Raw genomic sequence first — 15,658 nt, 5'->3', positions numbered from 1 at the left:
GAAATTAAAAGAAAGTGCTCATCCTATATTTTTTAAACCACGGCCGGTCGCATTTGCTCTGCGTGAAAAAGTAGAAAAAGAGATAAACCGTTTAGTGGGACTGGGAGTACTCCGACCAGTCGAGCATTCCGACTACGCGTCACCAATAGTTCCGGTATTGAAACGTGACGGTTCGGTCCGTATCTGCGCGGACTACTCTGTTACTATAAACAAGCAGTTAGTTGTAGAACAGTATCCGTTGCCTACCGTAAACGAGTTGTTTTCTAAACTATACGGGGGCCAGAAATTTACTAAATTAGATTTGTCTATGGCCTACGGTCAGTTTTGTCTGGATGAAGAATCCCAAAAGTTAACTTGTATCAATACGCATAAAGGGATCTTCGCGTATACGCGTTTGGTGTTCGGGTTAGCTAGTGGGCCATCAATTTTCCAGCGAGCCATGGATACAGTACTAGCGGGCCTGGACGGCACGCTGTGTTTATTGGACGATGTGCTCATAACGGGTCGCAATGACTCTGAACATCTTGAGAGACTGCATCAGGTCCTACAACGGTTGCAAAACGCAGGATTTGTTCTACAAAAGTCTAAATGTCAGTTCTTTCAAGATGAGATTAATTATTTAGGGTCTACCATTAATAAAGAGGGGCTAAGGAAATCACCCGATAAAATAAAAGCGATATTAAAGGCACCGGCGCCTACGAATGTTAGTCAACTACAATCTTTCTTAGGCTTAGTAAATTATTATAGGAATTTTGTACCGAATGCATCTTGTATTCTCGGGCCATTATACGAACTTTTAAAAAAAGAAACAAAGTGGCGTTGGTCTAAGTTACATGATAAGGCGTTTAATGAAATAAAAAAAATGCTAGCATCCGATAATGTATTGGCCCATTTTAATCCTAATGCAAATATAATTCTCACTGTAGACGCGTCGCCCAATGGATTAGGTGCTATTCTATCACAGGTGAGTTCCGATGGCCAGGAAAAACCTATCTCTTTCGCTTCGCGCACGCTCAACGACGCCGAGAAAAGGTACTCACAAATCCAAAAGGAAGCAACCGCGATTATATTTGGTGTTCGTCGATTTCATCAATATTTGTACGGCAGGTCAAATCCATTTATACTAAGGACGGACCACAAACCGCTGCTCTCGATATTTGGCCCACAACGAGGCATCCCAGAAGTCTCGGCAAACAGACTTCAAAGATATGCAATTTTTCTAAGTGGTTATAATTATGTAATCGAGTACGTGAAGAGTGCAGATAATAGTGCGGACTATCTGTCTCGTGCGAGTCTACCGGCCGGCGCGGGCGCGTGCGATGGTCGAGGCGGGGGGACCAGGCGCGGAGCGGGAGCGGTCGATGTCGATGCATTCGACAGCGCCTCTTATGTTTGCTTCGTAGTGCAAGGCGCACTCCCGATATCGGTGACTGAATTACGTAACGCAACCAGCAATGATAGCATATTAAGTGAAGTCATCAAATATATTCAAAACGGATGGCCTAAAAAATTATTAACGCAGAAGTTAAGCCTTACTACTTATGTAGATTGCAACTGTCCGTTGAAAATGGTTGCGTTATGAGGGGTCATAAAGTGGTGATACCAGGGAGTTTGCGTCACCGTATTTTAACAGAGTTGCATACCTCACACATGGGCATAGTTAAAACAAAGGCTGAAGCTCGATCTCGATGTTGGTTTCCAGGCTTAGACGACGCCCTAGAAAATATGATTAGCTCATGTGAGGTGTGTATGCAGCTACGACCGACTCCGCCGCGCACTCCGGTGTGCCCGTGGGAATACCCCCCACAACCCTTTTACCGTGTACACTTAGACTTTCTAGGTCCGCTGAATGGTCGGATGTACCTCGTCCTAGTAGACGCGTACTCCAAGTGGCTTGAGGTGTACGAGATGGCTTCCACAACTACTAGTGCGGTCATTGAAAGAATGTATGAGTACATGTCCAGATACGGATTGCCTCATACGGTAGTTACGGATAACGGTACTAATTTTTGTTCTCAGGAGTTTGTTAATTTTTGTACACTAAACGGTATATCTCATATGACTTCGCCGGCATACCATCCGGCAAGCAACGGACAAGCCGAAGCTTATGTGAAAATAGTAAAAAGGGGTATCAAAACTTGTTTGTTGAGTAGTACAAATGCTAGGGAAAACAAACTGCGACTATACAAATACGTTTTCGATTATAGAAACTCAATTCACTCAACAACAGGAGTGTCTCCGGCACAGTTAGTGTTTGGTCGCAAATTACGTTCACGTTTAGATTTAATGAACCCGCGTTCGTCGCCGTCACCTTCATCTGCTTCGTTGACTGATTATGTTGCATCTAAACAGTGTACGCAAAGTAAAACAAAAGGAGGGAAAGTCAGAAATTTTGAGCAAGGCCAAGTAATTATGTACAAAAAATATCTTGTTAATAATAAATATACGTGGTGTAAAGGTGTGATATTAAAGAGAATTGGTAAAAACGTATACATTGTAAAAGACTTTAAATCTTCAATACAACTCAAGAGGCACTCTGAACAGCTGTTTTCGTGCAAAACCAAATGTGGTGCCAGTCAAATCTGGACGGATGACTTGAGCGGTTCTATTGCTCCAACCGTTGCTAGTCCGGCAACGGGGATGATGTCGTCGCCTTGTGATGATAGTAGCGGCATCGGACCTCACACACACGACGAAGAGAGTGCAACTGAGGAGAGGGAAGAGGAGAGCGGCCGCACGGGAATCTCTAGTGCATGTGACAACCAGCCGAATCGGGAGTCACCGGAACCGAGCCACGTAACTGTCACGCGAGGAGTGCGTCGACCCGCGCAGTCTGAAGACTCTGAAGAAGGGGATCTGTTCTTCGAGGCAGAGGAGGCGAGCTTGGAGCCCCAAAATATTAGGGAGCCCAGGTTTCCTAAACGTAACCGTCCTAGAGTTAATTATAGACAGTTTTATTAAATGTGCAGCTTGTAATTTTGTTTGTCTTAATAGTGTTAATGTGTCTTAATCGTTAATGTGTCTTAAACTGATAAGGGAGGAAATGTTATGTTTGTAATAAATGTTAGTGTGTCACTGGCCGTCTTGAGTATCACTTGTCCCCATACACGCTAACACAACAATTACACGATGTTATTCCTTCACCGTGGAAGTCAATCGTAAGCAATTTGTTGAGTACGTATTTCATTAGACAAATTAGTACCCGCCTGCGGGATTCGAACACCGGTGCATCGCTCAACACGAATGCACTGGACGTCTTATCGTTTAGGCCACGACGACTTCTAAACGACGATGACGATTTGCTTTATAAAGTTCACTAATCTCAACTACCGAATGTTTTAACGTCAAAATTGATCTCCCAATGTCCGATCAACTAGCGTCGACGATATAATGAATTAATTATTTTAAACTAAGATCTTGATCAGGGTCATTGGGTTGAATAAAAAAAAAACGGTGCGCGTTCAAATTGGTGCACTTGAAAGAAGTTAAACTTCTTTTGCGGTTTGTTGTAATGTATTGTGGTTTTCTCCATTTTTCATCCATAAATCTTTTTTTTTGTAGTATTATATGCTGTGTATAACAGAAATGGCCTAGCTCGCTTCCTCCTTCTCCCCACGGCCGAGTGGTACATAAGATGCTGTATCTATTGTCTCACTATCGCTGTCGCGAGTTAAATTTTACTCTCGACACGCCTTAAGAAGTTTCACTTAAAAAACTTTAATTGAACCATTAGTTTAAACGTTACTAGCTCAGTGTAAGTAGGGCGTAGTACGAGCCCGCAGCGCCATCTTGACGCGACATATCATTTGTTCTAGATGAAAGGCCATGAAAAACTTTGCCGAATCACTGTAACTATGAACTTAGGACATTTTCATAATAAAATTATATATTATTATGCAGGTTCGGCATGGTGACCGCTGACACGGACGTGGACGAGCTGCTGGATCTGGTGGTGGCAGCCGGCAGGGAAGTCGAGGAGAGCTCCAAGGCCCTCACCGATATGTCGGAAGTCTTGAAGAAAGGTGACCCTTGATTTAACGAAGGCTTAAAAATTCAAAGCCAGTTTTATAGCGAGTTACGGGCGTCTGCCACTGCAATTCTGGCCTCTGTGGCGGGTAGCCATCATACAACGCAAGATAATTGACAGATGCCTGAATCTCGCTTACGACATTTTCAAGATAAAGCGCATATATATACAAGTTCCGAACAACAATATTTGGACCGTCGTTCTACCGAGCAAATATCACCCGCTCGGTGGAAGATCTTCCCTTTGTCGTATATTCTTACACCTCTATAAGGAACAGCAAGTATTTTCAATTAATTAAGATGTATGTTTGTTTGAATGTAAACGAACGACTATTTTTTTTTTTTAGGGAATTGTATGACCTGGTTTCTAAGACTTTTAAGTCATGTCTTATTTTAATTTATATATTCTTATTTTTATGAAAAATGAGTGAAATGAAATGAAGATGATTAATTTGAGACATTAATCAACTGGGATGAAATTAAATGATATGGGATGAAATGTAATCTCAGTAAAATGGTGGTCATTTATTGAGATTTTTTCAGTGGACTTTTTGGACGATCCCGAGAAGTTACGTCCAATGGTTTTGTTTCGTTTTCCCACATTTGTGCACTTTCACAAATATTAAACAGTTAATAAACCACCGTTGTTACACATTGAAACCTGAAGAAACACTAAATAGACAAAATAAAACAAATCACACAACTTCACTCCTCGCGTTCCCGCCCAAAAGTCCAACGAACGACTACAGTATCGACCGGGGTGGTCATAGATTAAAGAAGTTCTCTAGATTTAAGGTAATTAAAATCGCTCCGAAAATGTTACTATTGAACTGTCACCACACAAGTTTAAGTCTTCCTATCACTGACAGGCTTAAGTGGCTATCAGCGACTACTGCCAAGCTTGACACTTGAAGTCGAATATTTAGTGTTGTTACACTATTTTTTTATCCCTTACGTAAGCTGACGGTCTAGAGAGACCATATTAGCATCACCGGGCTAGTAGGTGAGCTCACGGGACGATGTCGCTAACACGAACCCTAGCAAGAGCAGTGCTTCGCAGAATCTACCACCGGATCGAAAACGCAACCTACTGAGAAGATCCGGCGAGTAACTCAGTGGGCTGTGTCTGTGAGGTTAATTTACTCGCCGAGCCCTTTGTTGGGTTCTTTTTTTTTGTTAAGCGATTTTATGACCTGGTAACTAACACCCGTATCTTTAGTCGTTTACACGAGCTTAACTCGACTCGACTCAACCTCCAACACGCGTTTTGGTATGATTAGTCGTAAAAATAAACTCCACTCAAACGTCCTTGGAAAAATTTCCTAACCGGAGTGAAGTGACCGAACTGTCAAGTTAAGGTACGTCGCGACGTACCTTGAACGTTCCTCAAGGCTGGTTTTCTATCGATGTCCAAATAGTATGTGGACCGCAAATGGAAATATATGATATTGTTGTGCAATGGCCTGGATCTGTGCATGATTCGCGCATATTTTGATAATTTAAGTTTGATAATATTTATTAATAAAGTAAATAGTTCGAGGTTAGACATTTGAAACTCTTTATTTTATTTACCTACATAAGAGTCATATTTTGCTTACTACCTGATAAATAAAGTCAATGCGATTATAAGTTTTATTTAAATAATAATAAACTGGTGGTTGTGGAAAAGCACTTCAACAACACGATGCAACCAAAATCACACAAAAGCGGCGAATAAAAATACAAAGCCGGATCCGAAATCTAAAATAATAATACGTTAGAAAATAAATAATACACTTTCAGATTTACCGCACGCACACATATTTACGAATAACTCAGCAACCAAAACATCAAACAAGTTCATCTAGTGTCAAACAGACAGCGGCAGCTTGACTTTGACATTAAACAATGACCATAGACTACAGAACTCTATGGGTTTGATGCTAGCTTGATCAAATTTTCATCATTATTACCTCACTCGATCATTATTACCTTAATCTGAAACATGGTATGAAAAGAAATGAAAATGAAATGAGATGAAATATAATCTCAGTAAAATGGTGGTCATTTACAGAGACTTTTTTGGAGGATCCCGAGAAGTTACGTTCAGCGGTTTTGTTTCATTTTTCCACATTCATGAACTTTCACAGATACGGAACAGTTAATAAACCAACGTTATTACACATTTAAACCTGATGAAACACTAAATATAGACAAAATAAAACAAATCACACAACTTCACTCCTCGCCTATCCCGGCAAAACAAAAAAAATATTTCTTTTTTTATTGCTTAGGTGGATGGACGAGCTCACAGTCCACCTGGTGTTAAGTGGTTACTGGAGCCCATAGACAACTACAAGGTAAATGCGCCACCCAACTTGAGATAAGTTCTAAGGTCCCAGTATAGTTACAACGGCTGTCGCACCCTTCAAACCGAAACGCATTGCTGTTTCACGGCAGAAATAGGCTGGGTGGTGGTACCTACCTACTCGTACGGACTCACAAGAGCTCCTACCATCAGTTAGGTTCGACGAGAACGATGACCGCAGTGTTGCGCGGTGCTAGCTGAGTTAGTAGCGTGTGGTTGTGGTCGGGGCAGGCATAGAGGCGGCGCAGGCGGACATCGAGCGCGAGAGCCTGGAGCGGCTGTGGCAGGAGGGGCTGCTGCGGCGCGTGCCGGTGGTGGGCCGCGTGGTGTCCTGGTGGGCGCCCTCCGCCGCGCCGCCCGTGGGCCGCCGTCTGCACCTCGCCAGCGGCACGCTGCAGCCCACCGACGACATCTACAGGTACCCCACACCCCCACCACTGTCCCCCACCAACTCGCACTGGACATTGTACGTTGCAAGACTGACCATGCATTTTTTTTTATAGCTTAGCTCAGCCTTTCCCAAAGTGAGTGACAACGCCCCCTTGTGGGCGCTGCAGGCCTAAAGGGGGGCGGTAAGAGACCCCGATAAAAAAGGGGGCGTCGTGTAGAGGCTTGGGAGGCGATTTATAATTTCGTCTAGGAGGACTCTTAGGCACCGACTGAGCTCTCGCTATTGCTAAAATAATTTATTCTCGAAGTGGGCAGTAGGAAAAGCAAGTTTGGGAGCCCCTGTCTTAGATGGGTGGACAAGCTCACAGACCACCTGGTGTTGAGTGGTTACTGGAGCCCCATAGACAACTGCAACGTAAATGCCGCTATCCACCATGAAATATGAGTTATAAGGTCTCAGAATAGTTACAATGTGACCTTTAAGTCGTTATGTATAATGAGTTTGCTATCACAGGCTTACAAACAAGTTACTGATTTGAATGTTTTTTTTTTGTATGCGTTTGGGTGGCACCCTGGATGGTTTAGATTCACAAAACAGCTCGGCAGATGGCGCTGCAGTCGGTATCTAGGCTATTTATACTGCAACTAAATGACTGGATCGACTTGAATGAATTTTTGTGTATGCAGGACAACGTCTGTCGGGTCCGCTAGTATTATATATATTTTAAATTATAGATAGAGAAATATATATATTTTTAATTACTTCATTAAAATATTGGAAGCTACTCGTTACTAATGCTCGCGCCTGTAACAGCTATACTACACGCATTCACTCTCGCTCTGTCTCTTCTATTCCCCCTCCCCAGGAGCGTTAAACATTTAACGCAACTTTGTTGGAAGTAGCATTAGAAGTTACACTTCTAAAGTTTAATTTAATTTTTATTGTTTCTCATACAGGTTGGTTCAAAACAAAAGTAAAGACAACACTGAGCCGGCGCGCGCGCACTCCCCGACCCGCGCCGCGCCGCAACACTAGTCCGCTGAGTCGTCGGCACGTACCAACCACTATAATACATTGAATACGAACATTATGCGGTTTATTCTAAATTTATATATATATAAAAATGAAAATAAAATGTCGATAAGGCAACGCGATTTTGTCGTAAATTCTAAGATCAATACGATCCGGAATAATGAAGCGGTCCGCTTGTGTAGACGGAAGTAAGACGGAAAGCCATTTGTGATGTGTGTCGCATAGCTAATCTAGATGGCGCCACCCAAGCAAAGAGTTTATATGTTTTTTTAGTCTATGGTAAAAATATAATATAATTAGGGTACGTATGTAATTAGAATTAAATAAATCTTTAAAATATGAAACTTTTGTAATGTAGTTTTCATAAATTGTTTTTTTTTTATTTTTATTAATTGGATGATTTCTTTTGTAATCAATTTAGGTCATTGAGCTAATTCAATTAATTAAATTGAATCCCGAGGCCTTCGTTCTGTTAAACCCCTTGAAGTTAATATCTCCATTGCAAAAGCCGGAATAAAGAACTCGAGAAAGCTCGAAAGAGCGCTTTCGATCGATCAGATAATAGAGACTCAAATAATATAACTTTTGGTTCTGAGCGGCCTCAACTTATATCCCGAAGCTTTTGAACCGTGGCCGTATTTAGTGTATCATTTAAAACTGATGTTTGAGACATTGTAACATGTAATTTTGTTTATGCTGTAGTCTTTATATTTGTAATGTTGTAATTAATATTCTTAATGTATGTATGTATAATAAACATTTAGAAGTACAGGTAACCTTTCTATAACACGGTAGATAAGTTCCTATAAAATTCCGTGTTGTGTGAAATCGCGTTATACGAGACTAGAAGTCAGTACAAAAAGGAGAGTAATTTTGTAATGAAATGAAACATGTCTACTATGCCTGTATGTATTTTTTTTATAATTATAAAAGATAAGCAGTAATATTTCGGTTATTCCCATATCGCACATACGGCGCGATAACGTCACTAGTGCAAATTATGTAATTTTTCATGAGTAACGTTGGAAAATTCAACATCTTATTATATAATTCATATATAGTTCTACTAGGCTATAGAAATAAAATAATATTTAAACTACAACTTTAAAATTAATCAGTAAAAGCAAAAGCCTGTTTCGTCTCACTAGTAACTATTAAAAAATTTATTTTCTCATACTTAGTTCAGTGTTGACAAAAATTGCCTAAGTGACTATAGCACCATATGTGCGATATATTGTGTGTTCATAGTATATAATGTATTTATCTAAATAATTTCAAACAAAAAACTCGTGTTGTAGAAGTACCATGCTTTAAAAGGGTTTTGGGGATATTTTTTTTCGTGTTACAGTGTAACCGTGCTACATAAGGGTTACCTGTATTGAAACGTATAAGGCTATATTGTATTTAGCGTTTAGAACTTAATTAGTATTGGAATGTAGCTGAATGTAGGTACGGGCGGAAGTCGTTTGTGTCCCGAATGAGACTGGCTGTGAAATGTTGCTCGCACGCTACACTAGTATCTTCATATAAAACACAAATTCGATATTTCTATGTTTCTATGTATTAACGTATACGCATTATTTAAATTTTGCAATAGATTTCATCTCCATAATTTTGTTCCGTGCACCCGACTTCACAGACGCCATTTTGGATTCATTTTGTTAATTTGACAGTTGGTTTTTTTTTTGTTTGGTAGCTGAGGCAAACGAGTTATCTTCCTGAATGCCACCGTCGCTCATGTGTGCGATTAAGTATGACTGTTTTAGATTCGGTATTTAATTATTTTAAATAAGCTAGACTTAAGATTGTGGATATATTAAACTGAAAGGACAGATACGTCCGGATTGTGTCACTCCTTGTAACATCAGCCATGTCCCAGTTAAATTTCAAAATTTTTTTTTTTTAATGCTTAGATGGGTGGACGAGTTAACAGCCCACCTGGTGTTAAGTGGTTACTGGAGCCCATCGACATCTACAACGTAAATGCACCACCCACCTTGAGATATAAGTTCTAAGGTCTCAGTATAGTTACAACGGCTGCCCCACCCTTCAAACCGAAACGCATTACTGCTTCACGGCAGAAATAGGCGGGATGGTGGTACCTACCCGTGCGGACTCGATTTGTTGGGTTGGGCAATAGACAACTGGGAACCTAACTATACAGCCACATATTTGACTATAATAATCTCATTTGTACTATTGCAAATTTAAGACCAAAAATACTGAAATAGATCCAAACGTTTTCAAGTTATGTATGTGTCTATGTCTAACGAACAGCAATTTTATTTACATTTATTATACATATATATACGTAGTATATAAACGAGCGACGGTGTTCTTTCATATACTGGGCCATGTCTTAATCATTAAAAAAAGGTCCATGTTGCATATATATGATTTACTATTGAAGTATTACGTTATAGTGATTTAAAAAACGTTTATAAATAAAAGTGATAATAAATAATATATTATTTAGTACAAATCGTTAACTATGTCTTTCACTTAAATAGTTGTAAATAGACATGCTTTAACAAAAACCGACTTCAAATAGACAAAAAAAGATACTTCAAAACAAATTAATATACACTAATAACAATAATCATCGAAATCGGTTTGAGTTATTCATCTACTTGTCGCGCACTTAATGCAAATTTAAGACTTATATGGTTTTCTCATGGATACCATTATCAGAACTGGACTAAATTGAAACGGAACCACACGGGAAGCGCCAGCTTTCTAATAAAAAAAGAATCAGCAAAATCGATTCGCCGAATTGAGAACCTCCTCCTTTTTTGAAGTCGGTTAAAAAGTATATATTTTTATCAATAACATGGGAAGTGATGTGGGCTTTCATTACCAAGCAGGTAGTTAGTGTCTATGATCAACCCTTTGAGATCCAGTGTCTACACGCATTTAACATTATAATGTTACATTACATTAGTCTTAGCAGCGCAAAGGGTTAATGGCGGAAATGATTCTCGGTATCCACTCTTCGGGTGCTTTTAGAACGATTTAAGAAATCATAATCAAAATCGACACGCGTCAATCGGATAGAAACATTACTATTGGCCCACTGCCAGATCGGAGGTTGATAGACGGTCCAAAAGTGACGTTTTTTTACCAAAGTATCTTCTAGCCCGGTGACGCTGACATGGTATCTCTAGACCAGGGGCGGCCAACCGGTAGATCGTGGCAAGACAAAATATATAAACACATAGAACATACTGCGCAACGTTTTTTTTTTTTGTTGCTTAGATGAGTGGACGAGCTCACAGCCCACCTGGTGTTAAGTGGTTACTGAAGCCCATAGACATGTACGACGTAAATGCGCCATCCACCTTGAGATATAAGTTCTAAGGTCTCAAGTATAGTTACAACGACTGCCCCACCCTTCAAACTAAAACGCACGGTAGAAATAGGCAGGATGGTGGTACCTACCCCGCGGACTCACAAGCGGTCCTAGCACCAGTAAATTTGCCACCAGTGCCTATTTCTACCGTGTAGCAGTATTGCGTTTTCGTTTGAAGGGTGGGGCAGCCGTTGTACTGATAACGGAGATGTGTTGTTGACAAATTGTTTGCATTTTGTGCGTACCCATGCGTGATTAATAATGTGTCGGTATTATGTTGCTGTGGGTATTTTTATTACATTGTATAGTCACAGTTTGAGCAGCGAAACGGTTTCTGAAATAAAACATAGCAAATGCACTCTCGAAACCTCTACACTCTTATCTCCTTGTTTTTTATTGCTTAGATGAGTGGACGAGTTCACAGCCCACCTGGTGTTAAGTGGTTACTGGAGCCCATGACATCTACAACGTAAATCTCGCCACCCACCTTGAAACATGAGTTCTTAGGTCTCGGCCAAGGGCGGATCCAGGGGGGGTCATGGGGGTCATGACCCCCCCTGAGCTGGTTCCAGAACCTAGGTGGACCACATATTGAACATAATGATTTTAGGACCACGGTTATGGAATATAAATAAGCTGCCTCATTCCGGGCGTGATAGTGCTTCTCTGGATGTCTTCAAGAGAAGATGACAATATGTACGTGTATATGTACAAGTTATTATGTGTTAAGTTTTTCAAGTGTACAATAAAGAATAAATATTTTTAAGTACAGTACTTACACGTACATTAATAAAATACCTACTTTTTACTTGTATCTATTGTTATCAAAATTAAATTATAAGTTCTTGACTTGACCATGACTATGTGACCCCCTCCTGGCACCAAAGCTGGATCCGCCCTTGGTCTCGGCGTAGTACAACGGCTATCCCACCCTTCAAACCAAAACGCATTACGGCTTCACGGCAGAAATGGGCAGGGTGGTGGTACCAGTGTGGACTCACAAGAGGTCCTAACACTAGTAATTACGCAAATTATAATTTTGCGGAATTGATTTTTATTACATTACTGTGGAAGTCAATCGTGAACATTTGTTAAGTAAGTATTTCATTAGAAAAATTTGTACCCGCCTGCGGGATTCCAACACGGGTGCATCGCTCAACACGAATGCACGGGAAGTCTTATTTATCCTTTAGGCCACGACATATTACTACTTCAGGGCAGAAATAGGCAGGGTGGTGGTACCTACCCGTGCGAACTCACAAGAGGTCCGACCCCCAATTGCTTCGCGGTAGAAATAAGAACGATGCTGGCATTAACCCGTGTTATATGTTCAAGCAAAAGTAGTTCTATTCTAGACCTCACAAGATATATTTTAGGGCATCAAATGATGCTTTACGTGAACGATGAAATACCGTATGAGTAAAGTATTTTCCAAAGCAAACCGCCTGGACAGTGTGTTAGTGCTACTCATGTAATTCTCAAACTTTCGTATAACCCCATTCCAGTTTTGTCGTTACTTGTTCTTCCAATTGAAAATCTAATCTCTAAATTATGCATGTTATTAACATTAATATTAATCGGATAAAATGTTCGCATCTTCGTATTTACTCAATTTACATCTCGAAAAACACATATTTACATTAATTCAACAAAAGTCTAGTATCAATTGTACGTAACGCTTTAAAATTGTTTTCGTAATGCACAATTTTCCTACAAATCGATTGTTTACGATAAGGGTACTGAACATCCAGCACACATGTTTATCGTATCATGATTCTCACCCAACTTTACGTTTCGAATCATCCTTAAGTTGACCACAAGCCGTACACTAACGCACCTGCTATCAATGCGAGCGGTAGATAAGTGTAAAACTTATCAAACCGACTCAGACACTCATCATCGAGCGCTATCATATTTAGTTAGCGTATAAAAACGACATCAAATACACGTGAATTTAGCTAAAATGTATCCAGTGCGAGTGCTAAGGCGTTTCAACTGTTATGTTATATCGTTATTGTGCCTCGTTTGTGTGACTATAGTCATTTTACATACGGATTTCGCGCCAGATTTATATTTCTTACATTGGGAATCGTTGGAGGACAATTCGTGTCACTATCAAGATTCGAACGATGATCTTCCAGTGATAAGTTCGAGCGTGGAGATGCCTGAAAAGTCGATTTTCTTCCACGAGACCTCGTGCAAGTCCGGACTGGATTCACGGCAGGCTTGCGCCGTGGAAGCAGCGGCCAGAGCTCATCCAAAATGGCAGGTCAACGTTTTAATTTCGGCGCCGATTAAAGGATACCAAAGAGGAGGCAGTTTGTCGGTACTTCGAAAATTTCGTAACGTAAAATTGTGGCGATTGAAGATATGGGAATACGCTAAAGGAACGCCGCTACAGGATATGGTGTTTAACGGTGCTTTGAACAGGACGCGCTGGAGAATATCGCACGCGTCAGATTTACTCCGTTACCTGAGCTTGTATAAGTACGGTGGGGTGTATTTAGACTTGGATACGGTGGTGGCGAAGGCTCTGGACCCCCTACCGAAGAACTGGTCAGCGAGGGAGAGCGATGAGATTGTAGCCTCTGGGATCATGTCTTTCTCGAGGGACCATGTCGGTAGAATGGTCGCCAATGCTACCATCAAGTAAGTTATTCGTTCGTCTTTGTAGTTAATAAAAGTTATAGTAAATCTATACTAATATATAAATCTACAGTGGTTTTTACGGATGTTCCGTTATAACTACTGAACCATGCATCCGATTGACTTGAAACTTGGTATCCATGTAGAAAATACATGTACTTAATGGATTGGCTAATATTTATATGAGTGTTGGACTTCCTAATAATAATGACAATAAATAATAATGTTAATTTGAAATGCCCAGCGAAGCGGGCGAGTACGGCCAGTTATTTATAAAATCAAATCATTTGTAAGTTTTTTAGAACTTGTGTGGTGCTCAATTACTGTCAGTGATTAAGTTTTTTTTTATGCAACGTTTTTCAAATTGCTTCAATTAAAAGTTAATTTGAATACGAAAAAAACAAAACAGAAAACAATTTATAATTATAATACTTTAATTTGAACATTTTACGATATTTTATTTGAAGGTAGGATCATTCTTATGAATCATAGTTATGAATCCCTATTGATCTGTTCCTTTTTCATAATACCTATTGGAATGTTCCAGTTTTTACAGTACAATATCTGCCCTACCTTTTAAACCGAAACGCATTACTGCTTCACGGCATAAATAGGTAGGGTAGTGGTTTCTACCCGTTCAGGCACACAAGACGCCCTACCACAAATATAACTTCGAACTTATGTTACAAAGTAAGCGGCGACTTTCACTTGCTGATGTATATAGTTAGTACTAACTGGACTGTTAGGGCATCCAAAGCAGTGCTTCCCAACCTACAGTAGTTCTCGTACTCCTCAATAAAGCTTTATTTATAAGTAGTATCGATCGGTCGCCTTCTATTAAGGTACAGCCCATAGACACAGCCCACTGAGCTTCTCGCCGGATCTTCTCAGTGGGTCGTGTTTCCAATCCGGTGGTAGATTCTGCGAAGCACTGCTCTTGCTAGGGCCAATGTTAGCAACACTTCCGGTTTGAGCCCCGTGAGCTCACCTACACGTTAAAGTGAAGCTGAAATAGCATCTCAAGGCTATCAGCATAGGTAGGAAAAAAAAGAAATTAAGGTACATTTTACACTACATTTTGTAGACATGATCACATAGTAGTGTTTACATAATTTAACTGTTTGAACTTTCATTACTTTCGCCATTAGTAATATAATTTTCACGTACCCTGAATGGGACACCGCGTAGAACAGCCAACAGAAGATATTTGATAGATGTCTGCATTGCGTTAACGATATATTCAAAATATACTTTCATTTATACAAGTTCCGAACAATAACATTCGAACCCCCAGCTGAATCCGTGCTCGCTCACCTGTCCTGGTGAAACCTTATAGGCATCAGGGCAATGAATAATCCTTCCTTCCTAAAAAAAAAACATTCAGTCCATTACATTCAGTATATCGATCAACTTCATCATTTGAAGTCGTCGTGGCCTAAAGGATAAGACGTTCTTCGGTGCATTCGTATCTAGCGATGCACCGGTGTTCGAATCCCGCAGGCGGGTACCAATTTTTGTAATGAAATACGTACTTAACAAAATGTTCGCGATTGACTTCCACGGTGAAGGAATAACATCGTGTAATAGAAATGAAACCCGCAAAATTATAATTTGCGTAATTACTGGTGGTAGGACCTCTTGTGAGTCCGCACGGGTAGGTACCACCACCCTGCCTATTTCTGCCGTGAAGCAGTAATGCGTTTCGGTTTGAAGGGTAGGGCAGCCGTTGTAACTACACTGAGACCTTAGAACTTATATCTCAAGGTGGGTGCGCATTTACGTTGTAAATGTCTATGGGCTCCAGTAACCACTTAACACCAGGTGGGCTGTGAGCTCGTCCACCCATCTAAGCGATAAAAAAAAAACC

At 40.4% G+C, this 15,658-nt stretch overlaps 2 protein-coding genes across 4 annotated transcripts in view; both read left to right on the top strand.

The window, feature by feature from the left end:
* LOC114245756 (pyridoxal-dependent decarboxylase domain-containing protein 1) overlaps positions 1 to 15,658 on the top strand; it is a 38,756-nt gene that overhangs the window by 14,466 nt on the left and 8,632 nt on the right. For 2 of the 3 annotated variants that reach the window (XM_089734103.1, XM_089734102.1), the window contains exons 13-15: positions 3,901 to 4,022; positions 6,605 to 6,791; positions 7,721 to 10,285. In XM_089734103.1, the coding sequence (XP_089590229.1) occupies positions 3,901 to 4,022; positions 6,605 to 6,791; positions 7,721 to 7,799 (388 nt within the window). In that variant the 3' untranslated portion in view covers positions 7,800 to 10,285. Of the gene's footprint in view, positions 1 to 3,900; positions 4,023 to 6,604; positions 6,792 to 7,720; positions 10,286 to 15,658 lie in introns of those variants that run through there. The other variant, XM_089734104.1, reaches the window with a different exon arrangement.
* LOC149501169 (alpha1,4-N-acetylgalactosaminyltransferase 1-like) lies at positions 12,973 to 13,798 on the top strand. The gene has a single exon (XM_089734106.1). The coding sequence runs from the start codon at positions 13,109 to 13,111 to the stop codon at positions 13,796 to 13,798; it is 690 nt and encodes a 229-aa protein (XP_089590232.1). The 5' UTR covers positions 12,973 to 13,108.

This window comes from Bombyx mandarina, chromosome 17 (genome assembly GCF_030267445.1).
Source record: "Bombyx mandarina strain Sakado chromosome 17, ASM3026744v2".
Taxonomy (NCBI): domain Eukaryota; kingdom Metazoa; phylum Arthropoda; class Insecta; order Lepidoptera; family Bombycidae; genus Bombyx; species Bombyx mandarina.
The sequence above is the reverse complement of the archived record's forward strand: the minus strand, read 5'-3'. Positions and strand labels throughout refer to the sequence as shown.